At 42.9% G+C, this 22,767-nt stretch overlaps 1 protein-coding gene across 4 annotated transcripts in view; it reads left to right on the forward strand.

Moving 5' to 3' along the window:
• The window catches only part of SCRN1 (secernin 1), a 68,874-nt gene that overhangs the window by 21,769 nt on the left and 24,338 nt on the right, over positions 1 to 22,767 (forward strand). For 3 of the 4 annotated variants that reach the window (XM_055420949.2, XM_055420947.2, XM_055420948.2), the window contains exons 2-3: positions 2,472 to 2,631; positions 18,445 to 18,626. In XM_055420949.2, coding sequence (XP_055276924.1) covers positions 2,473 to 2,631; positions 18,445 to 18,626 — 341 coding nt within the window. In that variant the 5' untranslated portion in view covers position 2,472. The remainder of the gene's footprint in view (positions 1 to 2,471; positions 2,632 to 18,444; positions 18,627 to 22,767) is intronic. The other variant, XM_088834598.1, reaches the window with a different exon arrangement.

Below are 22,767 nucleotides of genomic sequence, written 5' to 3' on the forward strand. Positions count from 1 at the left end.
TTGGGTGGCATAGGTTCTGCCCCCAGGGAGCTTTATTTGAAACATCTGAAGCAGTACATTTATAAATAACAGAGGCATGTTATCCTCAGACTAGATGCATCAGTGTTTATGGATGCTGAGAAAATGACAGAGTTCTTCATAGAAGGCTTTTTGAAAGAGAGGGAGTTTTTGAATCAGATCCTGAAGGACATGTGCAGAGGCTAAGGGAGGGGGACTTCAGTGGGTGCAGAAGCATGGTTGTGAGAAAAAGCTGTAGAGAGTCATCTGCAGTTTGGTGGAGCATTAAGGAAGGGCTGAACACTTGTTCGTTATTTATTGAACGTCTGCCCTGCAGAAGAGGGGGCTTCCCTGGTGACTCGGTGGTAAAGAATCCACCTACCAACGCAGGAGATGAGGATTCAGTCCTTGGGTCTGGAAGATCCCCTGGAGAAGGGAATGGCTACCCATTCTGGTATTCTTGCCTGGGATATCCCATGGACAGAGGATCCTGGCGGGCTACAGTCCCTGGAGTCACAAAAGTGTCATACACGACTTAGCAACTAAACAACAATAGTAACCCTGCAGAAGACACTGTGTAGTGCTGGGTTTACAGAGATGTGCAAAAGAGACATGGTCCCTGCCTTCATAGTTTTAAACTTTGGTGGGGGGAAGAAAGACTAATTACTGATTGTTGGTAATAAAATAATTACAGGGCTGTTTTAGATTGTGATCATATAGTACAATTGACTGATGGTAGGGATCAGGGAACGGAGAAGGCAATGGCAAGCCACTCCAGTACTCTTGCCTAGAAAATCGCATGGACAGAGGAGCCTGGTGGGCTGCAGTCCATGGGGTCACTACTAGTCGGACATGACTGAGTGACTTTACTTTCACACATTGGAGAAAGAAATGGCAACCCACTCCAGTGTTCTTGCCTGGAGAATCCCGGGGATGGGGGAGCCTGGTCGGCTGCCGTCTATGGGGTCGCACAGAGTTGGACACGACTGAAGAGACTTAGCAGCAGCAGGGATCAGGGAAAGGAGTGCCGAGGAAAGAGGAAACAGCTTGTGCAAAGGCTGTGGAGTATTGAGAAACTAGAAAAAGGCCTCTGTCCTGGAGTTGAGAGACTGGAGGGGTGAATGGTATGAGATGAGGCTGGGAGATGACATGGGCTTGATAAGCTTTTGGTCTTTATTCTAAGAGCTATGGGAACAATATGAAGGATTTTAAGCAGGAGTGACATGATCAAACCTCCCTTTTATTAAAACAAAATTTTTTTTGGACACGTGGCATGTGGTATCTTAGTTCCCAGATCAAGGACTGAACCTGTGCCCCCTGTAATGGAAGTGTGGAGTCCCAACCACTGGACCACAAAGGGAGTCCCCAAGTCTTTCTTTTAAAAAGGTCACTTTGGGTTGCAGTGTGAGGAATGTTTTGGAGAGAGACTAATAGCTGATATAGCGTCACCCCTTAGGAGCAGTTACAATGATCCAGGCTTAGAGATGATGGTGGCTTGGTGCAGGGTAGTAGTACAAGTGGGAAGAAGTGGACAGTTTCCGTAGAGATTTAGGAGATTGACTTTACAGAACTTGGTGATATGTTAGCTAATGGAGAAGCCCATGGTAAGGATACATTCTGATGCTCCAATGAGATGGATGATGGAGCTGGCCATTGAGACAGGGAACCGTAGGAAGGGACCCAGTTTGGGGAAGATGATGAAATCAGCTTTGTATATCAGTTAGGCTGGGTGTGTGGGTCAAGAGCTCAAGGAGAGAACTGAGCTGGAATTATATGTGTGGGTCATTGGCTTGTAAATGACATGGGAAGCTCTGGGCATGGGTGAGTTTTCCCAGAAAGAGCATTCAATGAGGAACGAAGGACCAAGCTGTGAAGATACTTGGTGGCCAGGTGGAAGAGAACTAGCCAGCCCAGGAGCAGCTGGAGAGGTGAGAAGAAAGCCTAGAGATGATTGTGTGTGATGTCATTGAGGTAGAATAAAAATAGATAAAAAGAGAGAGATATCTTTCAGTTTGTTTCCAGACCCATTTCCCCATTAGCACTCCAGAATCTATCACAGGGTAGCCATGGCCCTCTAGATCAAGAGGCACTTCTGTAGTGCACTGTTTTAAGGTACAGTTATTTATTTTTCTATTGCTGTGACAGATTGCATTATGTATGTGTTTTCTGCCTGGAACAATAACCTCCTTTCCTTTCTCCTTCGTCATTGCGCTTTTGGCTGTCACTGTATTCTGTTGCAAATCTGAGCTCATTTAATCCCACAGAGTACTAACAGTATCTGGTCTCAGTGGCTCTGTAATTCTACTCCAGACACCCCAGCTTCAATTGCCAGCTGGGATCTCCAAATGAGCTCGCTGCACACAGTTCAACACTAAAACTTAGTTAGCTGGTGAAATATGTCTGAAGAGCTCACTGGTGGAATATTCCATGTTAGGCCTGCTTCCATTCGCTCTCTGGCATCTCTGTCTTTTCAGGATGGCTGTAGCTCCTCCAAGTTACTGCTTTGTGGCCTTCCCACCACGTGCAAAGGATGGTCTGGTGATATTTGGGAAAAATTCAGCTCGGCCCAGGGATGAAGTGCAGGAGGTTGTGTATTTCTCAGCTGCTGATCATGAACCTGAGAGCAAGGTTGAGGTAAGTCACGTGCTACTGTCTCTCTGTTAACATACGTTCTCTTTCTCTGGCTTTGCCTAGCACCTTGACTTCTTAATGTGGAAACCTGTTTACCCACAGAACTATCTTGTGGGTTCTGTTGATTCCTCTTTCCATTCTGGTTTGTTTGTAGCCTTAAAAACCCAGGTCCAAAGAGAATTCATTGCTATGGCACATGTTTTATAATTAAGTAAACTATGTACACCATTCCAAAGTCAAATCTGTGAAATAAAATATATTCAGAGAAGTCTAGCTTCTACCTTTGTATCCTTTCTCTATTTCCCTTTTCTTCCATAGGTAAATAATGTTTTGGAAGTTTGGGGTTTATCCTTCCATTTAAAAATTTACATGTATATGTAGCAAACACATTCACGTATGTATATGCATATTTGTCCCAGTTCCTTTCTTCCTTCATTAGATGAATGGTAGCATGCTATATAGCCACTCCAGTACTCTTGCCTAGAAAATCCCATGGACGGAGGATCCTGGTAGGCTGCAGTCCATGGGGTCGCTATGAGTCAGACATGACTGAGCGACTTCACTTTCACTTTTCACTTTCACACATTGGAGAAGGAAATGGCAACCCACTCCAGTGTTCTTGCCTGGAGAATCCCAGGGATGGGGGAGCCTGGTGGGCTGCCGTCTATGGGGTCACACAGAGTCGGACACGACTGAAGTGACTCAGCAGCAGCAGCAGCAGCAGCAGCAGCATGCTATATATACTTTTTTCCACTTTGAATTTTTCAACTAAAACTCTGTTTTGCAAGTCATTCCAGCTGGAGTGACCATCTTCATTACTCATTTGGAGCTGTGCAGTGTTTCATTCTATGAATGTAATCAAACTTTAATCAGTCTCATATTGATAGACACTTGGATTGTTTCCCAGTCTTTTGCTATTACAAACAGTGCTGGTGTGCATAATAGCCTTGTACACCTGTCACCGTGTCTGGTCTTGGTTTATATATTTTTATCATGTTAAAAAATTATCCATTGATTCTTATTTTGAGTGCTTAAAAGCCTGTTCAATATTTTGGGGGATAGGTGCCTAGAAATGGGATTTCTGAGTCACAGGGTATATAAGTATGTGGTTTTGTTAGGCCTACCTTCTCAGTTGCTCAGTCATGTCCGACACTTTGTGACCCCATGGTCTGTAGCCCATGAGGCTTCTCTGTCCATGGGATTATCCCCGCAAGAATGCTGGAGTGGGTTGCCATTTCCTCCTCCAGAGGATCTTTCCAACCCAGGGATTAAACTCACATCTACTGAGTCTCCTGCTTTGGCCGGAGGATTCTTTACCACTGAGTCACCTGGGAAACCCATGTGATTTTGTTACATATTGTCAAATTTCTTTCTATAGGTGGTGTGCCATTTTACATTCCCATCAGCAATGTAAAACAATGCCTGTTTGTCCATATTACCAGAGTGTGCTGTCAAGCTTTCATGATGGCTATTTTTTAAATTAATATATTTTAATTGGCAACTAATTACATTATTGTGGTGGCTTTTGCCATACATTGACCTGAATCAGCCACAGGTGTACATGTGTCCCGTATCCCGAACCCCCCTCTCACCTCCCTCCCCATCTCATCCCTCTGGGTTGTCCCAGTTGGCTTTGAGTGCCCTGTTTCATGCATCGAACTTGGACTGGTGATATATTTCACATATGGTAATATACATGTTTCAATGCTATTCTCTCAAATCATCATGATGGCTATTTTATGTTAATTTTACATTCTACTTTTTAAACTAAATTCTTTTATTTATTGTGTCAGCTTTTATTATTGATTCTCTTTGATTTTCCAGCTATGTTATTATAAAACTTGCAAATATGGATAGTATGATTTTTCTTATATCTCTAATTCTTTTTTCATCTGTTTGGCTTATGGCTTGGATTCAGTATTAATAACGATGGAGAGAGTGGGTATCTTTGCCTTGTTCCTGACCTGAATGGGGCAGCCTCTAGTGCTTCCATATTATGTAAGATGCTGACTTTGGAATGGAGATTCATATCATTTTGTCATGTTAAAAAGTGTACATCAATTCATGCTTTGAATGCTTTTAAAAAACCCTGAGAAATAGGTGTTACATTTTGTTAAAGATCAGGAGATAATCAAAAGCTAATCCCCTGATTTTTTTTTTTTTTAACTTTAATGATAAATCGAACTATCTTTGCATTCATGGAATAAACTTCTTGGTTATGGTATAGTTAGTTGTATGTGTTTAAATGGTAATTGTTAAAGGATGAAGAATTTAGAGAAAAGAAATTGGGGGCTGACAAATTACAAGCTCATGCCACTGACATAATCTCTACCCTTTGGTGTTTTATACTTTACAGAATAAACCAATTTTTTTCTGGTGATTGTGCATTTTAAATGGGTATTCATCCATGTGTATTTCATTTTCTTATCTGAATCTCTGTTTCAGCTTTTTAAAAGCATTAACCTTCACCAGAGAGCAATAGCCCTCTACAAAGAACTGGTTATGCTAGGTGAATTCAGCAATAGCACTGACATGAATGGGCAGAGTTGAGCAGGTCATGGCTTTAGTCTGTGGTTGGGGCAGTGGCAGACTGTCTCCCACAGGACTTTCACCAGAAACACTTGCCTCTGATGTTGCACCACTAACTTGGTTCAGGCTCCTAAACTTCAGTGGGACTTTCCTTTCATATGGGCAGAGAAGAGTGCTAGGTTCTGTGATGCTCATGGTAGGTTTTAAATGGGTCTTCATGTCTTCATTAAAGTGTGAATGTCCGTGTTGTTTAGATGTGAATGTTTCTGTTTCTGGGACAGAGGGGACTGGATATGGATAAAGTTGGCTTGGTTTGAGTTGTTACTGACCTTCCCTGGCTGCCTTCCCTACCTGTTTCTTTTTCGCAGAGAGTCATGGATGCTGAAACCCTTTGATTTTCATGTGGGCAGATTTCCCGAAGGTGGCTCTAACAAGTCCCATCCCACATGTCCTTCTCACAGAGTGCTGGACACACCTCCATGGCGTGGGGGGGTTATGCCCCCCAACCCCTGCCGTGAATCTTCAGGAGGGCTTCTGGTGGCATCAGGCAGTGAAACCTGATGGAGATGATGCTGTGTGACCTCCAGGGCTGGGTCATAAAAAGATTTGACTTCTGCTTGTCTCCATCCTTTGGGACTCTAGCCCTAAGTTCCCAGGCACCATGCTGGGAGGAACCCAGCAGATACCATGTGGTGGGACCCCCATGGAGAGCCTGTAGCCAGTGCCAACTGCCAGATGTGTGAGTGAATGCCCTATCAGTGATTCCAGACCTCAGACTCCATGGAATAGACTCACACCATCCCTTCTGTGCCCTGTCCAAATTCCTGGTGCATTGAATTCATGAACATAACAAGTGGTTGTTTTATATCACTAAATTTAAGGGTCATTTTTTAGTAGCCATAGTAAGCACAAAACCTTTTATAAGTATAACTGAAATAAATATTTTAGAAAAATTTATTTTCTTTTTTGGGGCATAGATTTATATGTTTTATTCTCATGGTTACAATCATTTTAGGAAATAGACTAGATTCCTTTCACTAGTTATGATACAGTAATGCTAAAATACACCATATATTTATGGTGTATACCTCAAATACACCATAAATTAATTATGTCCCCTTGCATAATAACTAAGCGCAGTTTGATACATACCAGAGTTAGTTGCTAGGCAGCCTTGACCTTTTTTCTGAGTTGCATAGGCATGTTTTCACATCCATATGCTGCAGGTAAAATAACTTCACAGGTCAAAAACCGAATTCACCTTCCCATTTCATTTGCTTCTCTTGCTCTGACAGCTCTGTTGTCTGCCACAGAGTTTATTCTAGAAACCAGAAGCAAGTGCTGACCCGTGTTTTCCGACTCCTCTGTGGATGCACAGGACAGTCTTGTTGCTTCCTCGCCTGTGTCCCGGTCTCCTCACCGCTCCCAGTTCATTCACACTCACCCCCGTCTCCTTTCTGCTTTGATCTGCTTAGTCGTGCCCAGGTCTCTTTCCCCTGAATTCTGTTCCCTGCAGGGTCACTGGATTTTTCTTTCCAGATCACAGCTTTGTCACTGCCTCATTTTAAAATGTTGGGTTGTTGTTTATAAGATGAGAATCCAGGCTGATTTGTATGTCATTCAGAACTCTTCCTGCCTGGCATCCTGTTCACTTTTCTTTCTTTTCTTTTAAATTAATAGACATTTTTCAAGCAGTTTTAGGTTTGTGGGAAAATGAGTGTAAGTACAGAGTGTTCTCATATAATCCCTCACCACCCCTGCTGCCTGCCTCCCAGTTTCCCCTATTATTAACATTTTGCCTTAATATCTTTTACAATGGATGAGCCTGTATTGATCCATTATTGTTAACACAGTCAATAGTTTATTAAAGTTCACTCTTTGTGTTGTGTATTCTCTGGGGTTTGACAGTGTCTAATACCATGTATCCATCTATCATATGGGGTATTTTCAGTGCCCTAAAAATCCTCTATATTCTATCTAGTCATCTCTCCCTTCCCCTCACCCCTGGGAACCCCTTATTTTTTCACTGTCTTTATAGTTTTCCCCTTTCTAGGTTATATAGTTGGAATCGTATCGTAGGTAGCCTTTTCGGATTGGCTTCTTTCACTTAGTGATAGACATTTAAGATTCACTGATGTCTCTTCCAAGCTTGATAGAGCGTTTCTTTTTTGCTCTGAATATAATCCATTGCCTGGATATACCACAATTTATTTTTCCATTCACCTATTGAAGGACATCTTGGCTGAATCCAAGTTTGGGCAATTTTGAATAAATTTGCTGTAAAATTTGTGTGCAGGTTTTTTGTGCACATAAATTTTTAAACTTATTTGGGTAAAGGTACTTTTTAATGTAATTTTATATTTTGAATAAGTGATAAAATGATGTGGTTCAAAGATTTAATAATATTAAAAAGGTTTACAGTAAACAGTCTTAATCTCCTCTTCCTCCTGTCTATTAAAATTCCCATCTTATGCAGTCCTTTTTTTTCTTGCCCATCTTGTCATCTTTAAATATGTATATGCAGCCTTTTCTTTTTTCATGAAAGTAGCACACTATTCTGACACTTGATTTTTTTTAACGTACAATTTCTAGCTTACAGCTGGCTTTGTTTTGTTTAGTAACATTTTCTAAAGAGTTTTCTATAGCTGAACATAGAAATAGAGATTATTATTATTCTTTTACAACTGATAGTAGTCTATTGTGGAGATATTCCATAATTTAATCAGTTCTCTATTGGTGAATGCTTGGACTTTTGGCTGGTCTGGAAGGTACAGCCATGAAGAACATTGTACACAAGGCTTTCTATACATGGGTATGTGTAGTCATTGAACACATTTCCACATGCAAGGTCACTAGGTCATCCGTCCGTTCCGTCACTCAGTCGTGTCCGACTCTATGCGACCCGTGGACTGTACCTACCAGGCTTCTCTGTCCATGGGATTCTCCAGGCAAGAATACTGGAGTGGGTTACCGTTTCCTTCTCCAGGGGGTCTTCCCAACCCAGGGATCGAACCCGGGTCTCCCGCATTGGAGGCAGACGCTTTAACCTCTGAGCCACCAGGGAAGCCCTATAGGATACTTTTTTTTTTTTTATAACAACTGACCTCTGTTAGGGTTGTACAATTTCCTGCTTACTTTTTTAATCTTCATTCTTAGTTTCCCTTTCCTAGCTTATCCAGTAGGCGTCAGCTGTGCTGAGCTGCTTCTTGAACGAACAGCACACTTTCATTTCTGTGTTCTTTTGCTCTATCCTTTGCTGAGTGTCTCCTCCCTCTCCCGTCTCGTCATCTACTTGGTAGACTCCTATGCATTCTTCAAGGCGCCAGTACCAATATCCCCCTCCTCTGTTTAGCCTGCCACCCTTCTATGAATATGTAGCATGTTAAGTGTCTTTTTCTTTTATAAATTAATTGAAATTCATAATCACCTGAAACTAGGGGGATGAGTTCTGGCTCAAGAGGCAGGGGCCTGTGTTCTAGTCCTGCCTTCTTCATTTACTTCGTCTTGGACCTTTGAGCCTCTGAGACTCAGTTTCCTCATTTGCCAGACAGAGATCGTAGCACCCCCCACCCTGCCATGTCTGTATTCTTGTAAAGCACATGTGAGCTAACATGTGAAAGCACTTTGTAAACTCCAAGTAGAACACTGCAGGGAGAGATTTTTCTTTTCTTTTTTTTTTTCTTTAATTTATTTTTAATTGAAGGATACTTGCTTTACAGAATTTTGTTGGTTTCTGCCAAACATCAACATGAGTCAGCTGTGTCCCCTCCATCCTGAAGCTCCCTCCCATCTCTCTCCCCCTCCCACCCCTCTAGGTTGTTACAGAGTCCCTGTTTGAGTTCCCTGAGTCATACATCAAATATCCATTTGTTGTTGTTTAATCGCTTCCTTCGTGTCCAACTCTTTTGTGACCCCGCACACTGTAGCCCACTAGGCTTCTCTGTCCATGGGTGGGATTCTCCAGACAAGAATACTGGAGTGGGTTGCCATTTCCTTCTCCAAAATTTCCATTGGCTGGTAATGTAAGTTCCCATATTACTCTTGCCATGCATCTCACCCTCTCCTTCCTGCCCCCCGCCATGTCCATAAGTCTATTCTCCTGTCTGTGTCTCCATTGCTGCTCTGCAAATAATTTCATCAGTACTGTCTAGATTCCATATATATTATGATAGTTATCTTTCTCTTTTTGACTTATTTCATTCTATATAACAGGCTCTAGGTTTATCCACGTCATCAGAACTGGCTCAAATGCATTCCTTTTTATGGCTGAGTAATATTCCACTGCATGTATGTACCACAGCTTCTTTATCCATTCATCTACTGACAAACATCTAGGTTGCTTCCATTTTCTAGCTATTGTAAATAGTGCTGCAGTGAACATTGGGATACATGTGTCTTTTTTAATTTTGGTTTCCTCAGGGTATAGTGGGATTGCTGGGTCATATGGTGGTATGGTTCTTGTAAAGCACGTGTGAGCTAACATGAGAAAGCACTTTGTAAACTCCAAGGAGAACACTGTGCAGAGAGAGAATTTTCTTTTCCTTTTTTTAAAAAAAGAATCAGCTAGTGTTGAGAGATTCTGTCCCTCTCGGTCTCAGTCCCCAAACTCCTAACTTTTAGCATGCACTAAATCTGCTTTTCACACTTCCTCTGTGCCTTTAACTCCCATACAGTTACCCCTGTCTCCATCCACTGTTCTTGTCCCAAGTACAGAATGATGGGTTCTTTTCCACCAGGCCCCTGAGCTACAATAACTATAATGTAACTTTCATAATAGTGTTTATTAGCATATAGAAAATTTTAATTATGAAGAGTGAGAACTTCTCATAAAAACCCTTCTAAACCTCAGCCTTTTCATGACATTTTAAACATTGTCTGCAGTTTCCCTAGAAACCTCATGTGAGTGTTGCTGTCCCTGAAGCCCGTTTTCTGAAAATAATCCTGTGCAGAAGGTCAGTCTGATTACTCATTTCCACCCACCCACCCACCCGTCCAGCTGGGCCATCCTCCCAGGTAGTCTTGCCTTTCAGTTCATGCCCTTACCCAGCCATCCCTTCATCCTTCCCTCAGTCTGTCCATCTGTCCACCTATCCATCTCTCATCTAATCTTTGTCCAGTTCACTCTACTTGAGATGGAGGAATAAAAAATGGGGTCCTCCTGCACTGAGTTCCTCAGTTTCTAAAATTACACTGGGCATTTTGTTCAGCTGCACAGTTGGCAGATTGGAGCATTTTATTTTGTGCTCTTTAGTCTTTCTTCTGCAGATTCTGGGTTTTTAACAACTCTTCTTTTGGTCTCAGAGTAGGATGAGTAAGTTCGGTTCAGTTCAGTCACTCAGTTATGTCCAACTCTTTGCGACCCCATGAATCACAGCACACCAGGCCTCCCTGTCCATCACCAACTCCCAGAGTTTACCTAAACTCATGTCCATTGAGTCAGTGATGCCATCCAACCATCTCATCCTCTGTCGTCCCCTTCTCCTCCTGTCCTCAATCTTTCCCAGCATCAGGGTTTTTTCAAATGAGTCAGCTCTTTGAATCGGGTGGCCAAAGTATTGGAATTTCAGCTTCAACATCAGTCCTTCCAATGAACACCCAGGACTGATCTCCTTTAGGATGGACTGGTTGGATCTCCTTGTAGTCCAAGGGACTCTCAAGAGTCTTCTCCAGCACCACAGTTCAAAAGCATCAATTCTTCGGCACTCAGCTTTCTTCCTAGTCCAACTCTCACATCCATACATGATTACTGGAAAAACCATAGCCTTGACTAGATGGACCTTTGTTGACAAAGTAATGTCTCTGCTTTTTAATGCTGTCTAGGTTGGCCATAACTTTCCTTCCAAGGAGTAAGCGTCTTTTAATTTCATGGCTGCAATCACCATCTGCAGTGATTTTTGGAGCCCAAAAACGTAAAGTCAGCCACTGTTTTCACTGTTTCCCCATTTATTTGCCATGAAGTGATGGGACCAGATGCCATGATCTTAGTTTTCTGAATGTTGAGCTTCAAGCCAACTTTTTCACTTTCCTCTTTTACTTTTATCAAGAGGCTCTTTAGTTCTTCACTTTCTGCCATAAGGGTGGTGTCATCTGCATATCTGAGGTTATTGATATTTCTCCGGCAATCTTGATTCCAGCTTGTGCTTCGTCCAGCCCAGCATTTCTCACGATGTCCTCTGAATATAAGTTAAATAAGCAGGGTGACAATATACAGCCTTGACATACTCCTTTTCCTATTTGGAACCAGTCTGTTGTTCCATGTCCAGTTCTAACTGTTGCTTCTTGACCTGCATATGGTTTCTCAAGAGGCAGGTCAGGTGGTCTGGTATTCCCATGTCTTTCAGAATTTTCCACAGTTTATTGTGATGCACACAGTCAAAGGCTTTGGCATAGTCAATAGATATTATCTGAAATAGATATTTTTCTGGAACTCGCTTACTTTTTCAGTGAGCCAGCAGATGTTATCAATTTGATCTCTGGTTCTTCTGCCTTTTCTAAAACGAGCTTGAACACCTGGAAGTTCACGGTTCACGTATTGCTGAAGCCTGGCTTGGAGAATTTTGAGCATTATTTTAATAGCGGTGAGATGAGTGCAATTGTTCGGTCGTTTGAGCATTCTTTGAAATTGCCTTTCTTTGATATTGGGATGAAAGCTGACCTTTCCACTCCTGTGGCCACTGCTGAGTTTTCCAAATTTGCTGACATACTGAGTGCAGAACTTTCATAGCATCATCTTTTAGTATTTTAAATAGCTCAAGTGGAATTCCATCACCTCCACTAGCTTTGTTTGTAGTGATGCTTCCTACGGCCCACTTGATTTCATATTCCAGGATGTCTGGCTCTAGGTGAGTGATCACACCATCATGATTATCTGGGTTATGAAGATCTTTTTTGTACAGTTCTTCTGTGTATTCTTGCCACCTCTTCTTAATATCTTCTGCTTCTGTTAGGTCCCTACCATTTCTGTCCTTTATTGAGCCCATCTTTGCATGAAATGTTCCCTTGGTATCTCTAATTTTCTTGAAGAGATCTCTAGTCTTTCCCATTCTGTGGTTTTCCTCTATTTCTTTACATTGATCAGTCCATCTTAGTTCGGTGATTCCTAAAATGTCAATGTTCCCTCTTACCATCTCATGTTTGACCACTTCCAGTTTGCCTTGATTCCTGGACCTAACATTCCAGGTTCCTATGCAATATTGCTCTTTACAGCATGAGACCTGATGGGTAAGTATGTATCTATTTGTGAAGGCCTCTGAGTCCTGAGGATGCTATGCAGTGTGCATTGCAGAACTCATCTCCCTTTACCTTGGGCCCTGTGGGTAGGAGTGTTGAAGAAGCAGACGAATAATTTCCTGGATTATGATGTTCTGTCTTTGCATGGGTGCATTTATGTGTGGATGTGGAATGGGTTTAGGTCTGTTTATAAATGGTTAAGCCTTCTATTTAAGAAAGAAAGGATGCAACGCTGGATTATTTTCCTGGAGAAAACAGTGGATTTCAACTAAAGTTTCCAGTATCTATACTTGGTGCCCAAGAGAGTCATTGTACCATAGTTTATGGAGACAGAATTCTTGATAGCCAAGCCAGGCTTGATACATAATTGCTTTTTGAAAGATTCTGTTATTATTATATAATAAACCTCTCCTCCATTTTTGCCTTCTTTAGGGTCGGAGACGACTGAGCGACTTCACTTTTCACTTTCACACATTGGAGAAGGAAATGGCAACCCACTCCAGTGTTCTTGCCTGGAGAATCCCAGGGACGGGGGAGCCTGGTGGGCTTCCGTCTATGGGGTCACACAGAGTCGGACACGACTGAAGTGACTTAGCAGCAGCAGCAGCAGACTTCATTGTTTCCTTTTTTAGAAAGTTATTTTCATTTTTTAAAAAATTTTTATTTTCCACTACATGAAATTCTGTATGGGATTAGTATCCTCAGTCAGGTTATACAACTTTCACAATTTGGGGTAGATTTTTGGTAGTTTTCCTCCTTTCTTCCCAAAGGAAATATTTCCAAGAAGAATAGAAAATTACCAATTAATGGTAGTTGGTGGTGTTATTAGTAACATTGTCCATGTCCGTGTCGGGGCAGGTTGTCTATGTCCATGTCCATGGTGGGGCAGGGAGTGGGTTCTGAATGTTAATTCTGAAGATTACGGCTTACCACAGGGGAGTACAAGTCATTCTGGAATCAGAAATCTGAGCAGAGCACTATGGTCACTAAGTAGATTGTATGCTTTTCTTGTCTGTTTTCCTGTTTTCATCTCTTCAGCCCTAGAGGCAGGGGTCCGCAGCCTCCTGTGGAGTCAGAGCATCTCCCTTGCCCCATGGGAGAGTGACTTGGCCTGGGGGCTTCCTTCCATTGCATCTCTTTTCCCAAGCCTGTTTCTGAACCCCTTGCATTGTCCATCCTTAAAGATCTTGCAGCTTCAGGGAGATAAAAAACAGCTCTTCTAAAGTATAGTCAGCATCTTTTGTCGTTGTTTAGACTCTTACAAGCCTTAATGGCACATTTCCCAAAACCAGTCTAGTTGCAGGCAAGAAGACACTGGGATACAAACATTAAAAAAAACCTCAGTGATAATCTCAATACTGCTTAGAGTCACAGGTTTTCTAAAACTAAACCTATTTTCCTAAAGCATCCCATTTTTCCCTACCTTTCTTTCTCCTCCTACGAAGTCTGGCTGACTCATCAACTCATTTCACAGTGGTTTTCGCTGGCGGTGCCAGGGTTGTGTTCACCATCTGAGTACAGTAGGAAAGGCACAATGGTTGCATTGCATTAAGTGAAACGTCTATTGTGTGAGTGTTTCTATTCCCCTTTCATTGGGTGATATCCAGAAATAGTGTGTGCAGGAATGTGCAAGGGTTAGGCGACAGCATGACGCTGATTTTGCTTTTTCATTTTGGATGCTATCACACAAAATAATAAAGGGCTTGCCCTGCGGAAGAATTGTCTTTTGTCTTTGTCTCTGAGGACTTGTCAAGATTCATCTTTCCATTCTCCAACCTGGTATGTGTCCCCAGGAGCCACCTGAGAGCGACAAGCTCAGTACAGGTAACGTCTTTCAAAGCTCAATGATTAGCATTAGGCAGTGCTGACAGTTCTTTTTTAAGTTTGCGTTTCACTTTTTGACTGTGCCCTGCAGCCTATGGGATCTATCTTAGTTCCCTGACCAGGGATTGAACCGGAGCCCTGGCATTGAAATTGCTGAGTCATAACCACTGGACTGCCAGGGAAGTCTCAGAGATGACATTTAGGAGTATGCCTCACCCCTCACTCCCCACCCCTCCTTGGGCTTGTTGTGTGGTCTTGGCACCCAGAAGTCACACTAGCTGACAGATTTGTTTTACTAAAGACTCAGTGGGCATGGCCATGGGGCAGCAAGACAAATTGTGCCTCTTTTTGTGCAAGCCCCTTGAACAGCTTAATTACCAGAGCTGAGGCCAGAACTATCCCCCTGAAGACTGATCTTTTGAGTGGTGAACATTTTCTTTTTCCTTTTTTCCTAACAGAAATCTGACTGGAAATTTTCACTTTAGAACTAAGTTTTTTTGTTTGTTTTTTCATGCTGAAAGATTTCAGGTGCTTTGGAATTTTTCCCCTCAGAGAAACCTCCGCTACTTCAAATCCTACTTCTTCTCTGCCTCGTTAATAATGTGGCAATTGTGTTGGTGAACCTTATTTAAGAAAACGACTGCCTACAGAGTTCAGGTTCTAGATGGTTGACTGAAGTTTAACTGATTACATCGTATGTAAATGTTCCTTATTTGTGAGATTTGCTCCCAAACTGGGACTTTTAAGTAACTAATCTCTGTGAAACAAATGTTTCTTCCTCCCAGACCTGGGTGTGATTAGTCAGGTTTCAAACCCTGTGGACTGTGTGAATTGCAGCCACAGAGGGGCCCTTGTTAAGCAAGACTTCAGTGGTCCATGACAAAGATGTCCTGAGGGTGTATGTTACAGGCTCGCTTGGGCTTCCTGGTGGCACAGGGTTCCATCCCTGAGTCGGAAAGATCCCCTGGAGAAGGAAATGGCAGCCCACTCCAGAATTCTTGCCTCGAGAATCCCATAGACAGAGGAGCCTGGTGGGTTCAGTCTATGGGGTCGCAAAGAGTTGGACGTGACCGAGCAACTGAGCTCACACATATAAGACTGGGGTGCTCACACACCAGCTCCCCCTCACCTGCCCTGTGTCCTGTGCAGGGGTCTGGAGATCAGCTTTCAGCCTGGTGCTTGAAAGGGGCTGATTTAACTTATTTGTCTAGTTGGGGATCTCCTTGCTTCCTCATGATTCCAATTTTGGCACTGAAAAGTGTCAAGTTGGCTGCATGTGTTTATTTTGAACTCCCACGAAGACCATATGGTCTTTTGGATCCAGTGTTCAGCACTTTTATCAGTCAGTACTTATTATGCTTTTGCAGTCCTGGGACTCAGTGTCATCACAGCTCCCCTAGTGGCAGAGTGGAGGACCTCCCTGAACCGGGAACACATTTTTGACATCCCCACCTTTTTCTTCTCATTGTCTTTCCTCTGTCTGGAATACCTCAATGTCTGGCTCAGTTTGTAAGGTCAACTCAAATGTCACCCACTTGATAGCACCTCTGCCCACTTGGATGTGTTTCCTTGCCTTTGAACGTCAGTTATGCTCCCTCTGACCTTTGTTATTGATTCATTCATTCATTTATTGATGCCAGCTGTGTACCGGCTTTGGGATCGAGCCCTCTCTCACTTCTGTATCTCTCACGGAGCTTACATTCTAGCCTGGGGAAATAGCATACATAAACAGCACATACAGTACATAAGTCAATTATATAGTATTTTGGAAGGATTGGAATGGAATGGGAAGAGGAAAAAGAATAGCAGGATTGGGTTGATCAGAAGTGCAAAGGCTTCCCTCATAGCTCAGTTGATCAAGAATCAGCCTACAATGCAGGAGACCCCAGTTTGATTCCTGGATCAGGAAAATCCCCTGGAGAAGATATAGGCTTCCCACTTCAGTATTCTTGGGCTCCCCTTGTGGCTCAACTGGTAAAGTAGCTACCTGCAATGTGGGAGACCTGGGTTCAATCCCTGGGTTAGGAAGACCCCCTGGAGAAGGGAAAGGCTACCCACTCTGGTATTCTAGCCTGGAGAATTCCATGGACAGTGTAGTCCATGGAGTCACAGAGAACTGGACACGAATGGGGACTTTCACTTTTCATAGGGTGGGAAGAGTGGGAGATGCAGTGCCTATTAAGCAGACATGCCTTAAGGTAGCCGGTGGTCGTGGTCATTTGTGTGTGTGCCTTCTCCTTTACCAGCTGAAGGCACAGAGAGTGGGCCCCTCACTGACTTCTCTGCCAGCAGCACTTAGCACAGGACGCCTTGTGCGTGGTTGGTGCTCTGTAGATAATTGATGAAATGGGAATGAAGGCGTAAACACGAATTTGAGGACAAATAAATAAGCTCATTTCCTATTTTTGCTTTTTTCCTGTCCTTAAAAAAATTTATGATAAATCTGTGCTTAGGAAGTTGAGATGCCTTCCCTATTTAGTCAGTCTTTTCAAGACAGAATTTGTCATGCAACCTCAGTAGGCACAGGGATTTTGGAAAGTGTTGATCAATGTCTGGACTGCTTTTTGCATGAAATAATACAATTCTAACATATATACCTCAATTCCATGTAGAAGAGCACAGAGGACCATGGTTTGTTTAGTGCTTTGGCCAATTTTTTGTTGTCAAAGGATCTTTTTTTTAAAAAATAAATAACGGTAGGGAACTGAATAGGGGAAAACATCTTCAAGAGTATATTTTATTATCAGTTTACCATGAAAAACTCAAGGGTCTCTTGACAACCTCTGAGTTTAATTAGCTTTCAGTTTACAAATAGTTATCAAGTGAAATAACATTATCCCAGGGCAGAGAATACCTAATGTGGATTGTGAAGATGTCACATGACCAGTGAGTGTGCATTTCAACTTTTACCTGGGGCTTAGAGATTATGGAAAATCAATGCAGAATAGCTTTCTGGGCTTCATTCAGAAATATAACTGGGTGTTGAATCAAAAAAAAGAGATCTAAGGCTGCAGTTGATCCAGTGCTTTCAGATGCCCAGTTTAAAAGGTAAATGGATGCTGTGGCTGATAGAGTTCTCCCCTGACAGATAAAAAGCCCTGTATAATTTAAAGCCCTGAGTTCCACAGCCTTCCCGGGAAGACGGTGTCATAGATACTAGAATATCAGTGTCAGGAGGCCCCTGTGGCCAACCTAGTTTAGTGCTTTTCCTACTGCTCCAGTGGAGTCTCCAAGGGCCCCAGTGTAGGGAGGGGAAGGCTCTGAGTGCTTTCCAGGCTGCTGTGTCTTTACTTGGAAAGGAATGAGCTAATCTAGATCAAGCTATTTCTTTCCAAGTATTTTTAGCCTCAGAATCCTTCCTCCACGCAAACTTTGACCCAAAAGCATAAAGACAATAGAACTGGTCAGAGTGTATTGAAATGGTGAATGGAAGAACAGGCATGGGACTGGAGGAGGTAAGACACAGCTCTGAGTGGCATGTACCACAGTTGTAAAAGGAGTTCAAAAAATGCCTTTCTGGGACTGTGTCCTCATGGGCTTAGTGTGGGGATCAAATGGGGCAGACTGGGAGGCATAGTGGATAAGAGAGTGTACGCTTAATGCATTAGTGAAATGTAAAGCATCACTATGTTATTTCTCTTTTGTACCACTAGAGCAATCATGTAAGTTGTCAGACTGTGTTCTAAGGAGCTGGGGATCATTACAGGAAGCTTAAGGGACCTCTGTTCTGCAGACAAAGCATCTTCCTTTTTATCTGCTTTCTATGTTAGGCATCTAAGTAGAATTTCCTTTACAGATAGAGCTCTATAACTTTTGCAGAGTTTGAAAACCACTAATCTAGAAGGAGTTTTGCAAATAAATAGTTATGCTTGTTTGAAATGCTGGTGGCCATCTACGCCTTTTGAAATGACCAGATACAGAATATTCAGGGCAGATACCAGCTCAGTACCTGGTACATGAAAATAGACCGCCACTAGAGATGTCTTCATCATGCACAGATTGGCTTGAACTAAAGAGACTGAAAACTGAGTGAGTGGCAAGACTGAAACTCACTGTGGAAACATTTTGAGCTGCTTTGAGATGCGCGGTGTCTTTTAAGTGGGTGTTCCCAAGGCCTTTTATTTCTCGGCTCTGTTTGTAATGGATGTGGTGATTTAATGTAAGTACCAGGGTGAAAACTAAGTGGTACCTGACAGATAATGGCCCTTTCTTTCTTCTGTCTTTATTTTTTAGTGCACTTACATTTCAATCAGCCAAGTTCCCAGGACCCATGCTGTTGTGATAAGCAGACCTGCCTGGCTTTGGGGGGCAGAAATGGGAGCCAATGAACATGGAGTGTGCATAGCCAACGAAGCCATCAATGCCAGAGAACCAGCGGCTGAGACAGAAGCCTTACTGGGGATGGATCTGGTCAGGTACTGCATGGTGGCTCTTAGAGACAACTGCTCAGGACAGGTTGGGGTGGGGATGGGCTTTATCTCTCTCACACCTCATACTTTGTTATGCAGTCCTTCCAAAGAAGATTTATGCCTTTTGATGTAAATTTGGAGCTGGTGGAAAAAACAGTAGATTACAATGGAATATTATTCAGAAATAAAAAAAATCAAGTGCTGATACCTGCTATGCTTGAAAACGTTATATTAAGTGAAAGAAGCCAAACACAAAAGGTCACATATTACATGATTCTAGTTACATGAAATACCCAGAATAGGCAAATTCATAGAACCAGAAAGGGATCTCCTGGGGTTGGAGTGGGGGATAGAGAGGGATTCCTAATGGGTACGGGGCTTCTTTTTGGGGTGTTTGAAATGTTTTAAACTTAGATTATGGTGATAGTTGCGCAGCTTTATGAAGATACTAAAGATCATTCAACGACACTTTTAAATGGATCAATTTTATGGTCTTTGAAATATATCTAATAATATATAAAAGTAAAAAGAAAAAATATATTTAAAACACATAAACTATAAAGGAAGAAAGAACAGAAACTGCTTCCCTCCTTTCCCCTCTTTTCTTTCTTTCTCTCCCCTCCCAGCCACAGTGTAATGCATTCACGTTTAATGCATTAGTGAAGCGCAGAGGCGGACATGTAAGCTTGGCAAGATGGAGGTATCCGTTGGCTTGTTCACTAACGTGTACAAGCAGTAGGGCCGTGTCCCTGGTGTGCAGCGGTTGATGAGTGGTCAAGTTTGGAAAGAGTGACTACAGTAGAAAGTGGCAGGAATGAAACGACATTCTGAAATAGTTTCTTTTTTTCCTGAAATAGTGAAATGCAGTGGACTCATGGCGTGGTTGAAGGGGGATTGGGCTGGGAGCTGGAGGCCTTGGTTTTCAGTGTGGAAACACCATTAGTGTTGATGGCCATCATTTGTTCAGTGTGAGTCCTAAATTGGATGACCTCCAGAGCTTCCCAAAGGGGACATCCTACAAAAAGGAATGGAGGTTTTTACATTTTATAGGTTTTGCAGGGAGAAATTGCACATGGACACAGACGTCTGCGGCCCATAGCTTCTTTCACCTGGTGGACAGGTCAGTTTGCGACACTTTTCTGATGCCATGTTGTCTTTATGCCTTCCTCACCCTTCCCTACTATTCCTGGTTATTATAAACTCGGAAGGAGCAGGTCCCCTGAGCTGGAGGAAAGGAGGAAAAAGCCTCATATATATAATGAGTTCTCTCTTGATCAACAGAGTGAATTGGAGAGAATAACAAAGTTTCAGCTTATGTTTTGACAGCTGTCCCAGTAGTTTTACCTCCATGTTTAAGAGAAATCCTGAAAATGAAGAGTTAGCAATGGAAAATAATGCCCCTTTTATGCCTCATTTACAACCTTGCATTTTGAGTTATCATTGTCTTCATGGAGGGGATTAATAGTACTGGCAAATATCACCATTTAAACAGTTGATTTCTAAGCGATGACAGAAAAAATGTTTTTTTTCTTTCTTCAGTGCTTCTGATGTATCTTTTCAAGTTCATCAACCTATAAGACAACCGAAATTATTGAATATGTGCTTTGTGTTAGACTCTGTGGGCACATAAAGAAGCTCAGACACTTCAAAGAGATCTTAGTCCGTTTGCAGGGAGAAGACAGAAAATTGAGCAATGCAAGATTTTAGACCAATTTAAGATGACAGGAGGAGAAATGTGTCTCAAGGCAGTTGGAGCTTTTTAGCCACATAAATGGCTCAGAAACCCAGTCTCTCAGCAAACACTGCTCAATGTTCAGAGATGATAATGGGCTGCATCCGTTTAGGAATGCTTCAAGGAGATGCATTTCACCTGGGTGTACAAGGGCCAGGGATGTAGACAGGCAAGATATATTTAGCATGTAATTGAGGTTGTGATAGCTACCAAGGTCTGGGATGGTAACACATGCTGGGAGTAGATGACAGGGTGAGTTTAATTGTAGTCATTTAGCTTCAACTCCTTTCCTGGCCACCCATGACCAGCTATTACAGTACAAAGACAGGTGTGTGAAGAGGACCTGCCGTGGTGTCTGCACCTTGAGTGGCTCTTTGTGAGTTCAGGGTCTCAGCCTTACACCAGCTATGATCAGTTCAGTCACACACAGTCAGATCCTGAGGAGCCATTCCATACCAACTGAATCCTCAAAGTGACCCCTGAGCCAGAAGGCCCCCTAGATCAACGTCTAAGTGCCTCCCAGGTGATGGGTGCTGTAGCTCCACATCTCTTCAGAGGGACTTAGGGGCAGGAGTGTGTGCATGCTTAGTCATTGCCCATTCTTTACCACCCCATGGACCCCACCAGGCTCCTCTGCCCAGATTTTCCAGACAAGAATAATGGAGTGGGTTGCCATTTCCTCCTCTAGGGGATCTTCCTGACAAAAACTGTAAAACAGGTACAAAGTTATTGTTAGAGACACAGCACAAGGTATGGGAGAGCACACAAAGAAACAGTTTATTTAAGTCAGAAGCAGGGCAGAAAACAGACACCAGAGGGGAGTGTGGTAAAAAGGTGATTTGAATCTCTTATATAAGACAGTTCTTCCTGGTGTTTTTGGTGAGTGTGAGGACTCACTGGTGATTTGAAAGTGGGTTCAGCCAGTGCTGGTTTTGCTCTTCTTAGGTGGCGCAGTGTAAAGACTCTGCCTGCCAATGCAGGAGACACAGCTTCGATTTCTGGGTCGGGAGGATCCTCTGGAGTAGGAAACGACAACCCACCCCATTATTGCCTGGAGAATCCCCTGGATAGAGAGGAGCCTGGTGGGCTACAGTCCTTGGGGTTGCAAAGAGTTGGGTAATACTGAGCGACTGAGCACACACACTAACCAATGTCTATAGGAGGAAAGAACCTGTGGAAATAAGAGTTACTATTTCCCAAACACTATCGTGTAATGTGTTTTGCAGAGAATATTTCATTTAACTCTCACCACCATCTGGTGAAGTAGGTGTGGCTACTTCTGTTTGGTAGACAGCAAACTGAGGCTTAGGGAGATTAAGGGACTTGCCTGAGGCTTCCACAGAGCCTGGTGTAGAGTGTCTGCCCCCTCAGGGAGGCTGCCTCTGTACTAGAGTGCAGGCTACTTCTCTCCAGGAGCCAGGAAGCTCTGGATAACAGGAGATGGAGGCCAGTCAAAAGGTTTCACACACCTTTCTTCTAAATTAGTGCAGCCGTTAACAACCACTTTTCCCCCTCCTGCTTTTATCCCTCTGGCTAGAAGCTGGGAATCTTTTGATAACCAAAAAGCAGTGAACCAAGAGAGGCCTTGCAGACCCCTTGATTCCTGGCGAATAAGAAAGGTTATTTGCATCTGTATAGGCTTATTCCTAAAAGGGGAGGGGGATTGACTTATTTTTATTACTTTCTCTAGGGCAGTAATTGTGTGTTTACAGAAAATCTAATTATAACTTGCATGTGTGTGCTCAGTCGTGTTGAACTCTTTGCAACCCCATGGACTGTTGCCCGCCAGGCTCCTCTGTCCATGGAATTTCCCAGGTAAGGATACTTTTGGAGCAGGTTGCCATTTCCTACTCCAGGGGATCTTCCCGACCCAGGAATGGAACCTGCATCTCTTGAGTCTCCTGCGTTGCCAGGTGGCTTCTTCACCACTGTGACACCTGGGAAGCCCCATGTTTCACCTTAATTGGGATACAATGGCACAGGGGTTTTCATAATCAGTGGAAGCATAAGGATCAAGAAGATAAGCAAGCAGTGTTCCTAAACATGGGAGCTTGCAGCAGGGGAGTGCGCTTGGTGAGCTGTGTTCACCTTTCCAGAAAGGGAGCTTGACATTCCAGTGAGAAAGTCATTGGCCCAAATAGGCATTTCCTCCAGAATTTTCCATGAAAAATAAGGATCTGAATTTGGGAGCAAAGTGAAGAGGAACTAAAAAAGCCTCTTGATGAAAGTGAAAGAGGATAGTGAAAAGGTTGGCTTGAAGCTCAACATTCAGAAAACAAAGATCATGGCATCTGGTCCCATCACTTCATGGGAAATAGATGGGGAAACAGTGTCAGACTTTATTTTTTGGGGCTCCAAAATCACTGCAGATGCTGATTGCCGCCATGAAATTAAAAAATGCTTATTCCTTGGAAG

The sequence above is a fragment of the Moschus berezovskii genome, chromosome 3 (assembly GCF_049115385.1).
Source record: "Moschus berezovskii isolate FMDL1 chromosome 3, NW_MosBer_1.0, whole genome shotgun sequence".
NCBI lineage: Eukaryota > Metazoa > Chordata > Mammalia > Artiodactyla > Moschidae > Moschus > Moschus berezovskii.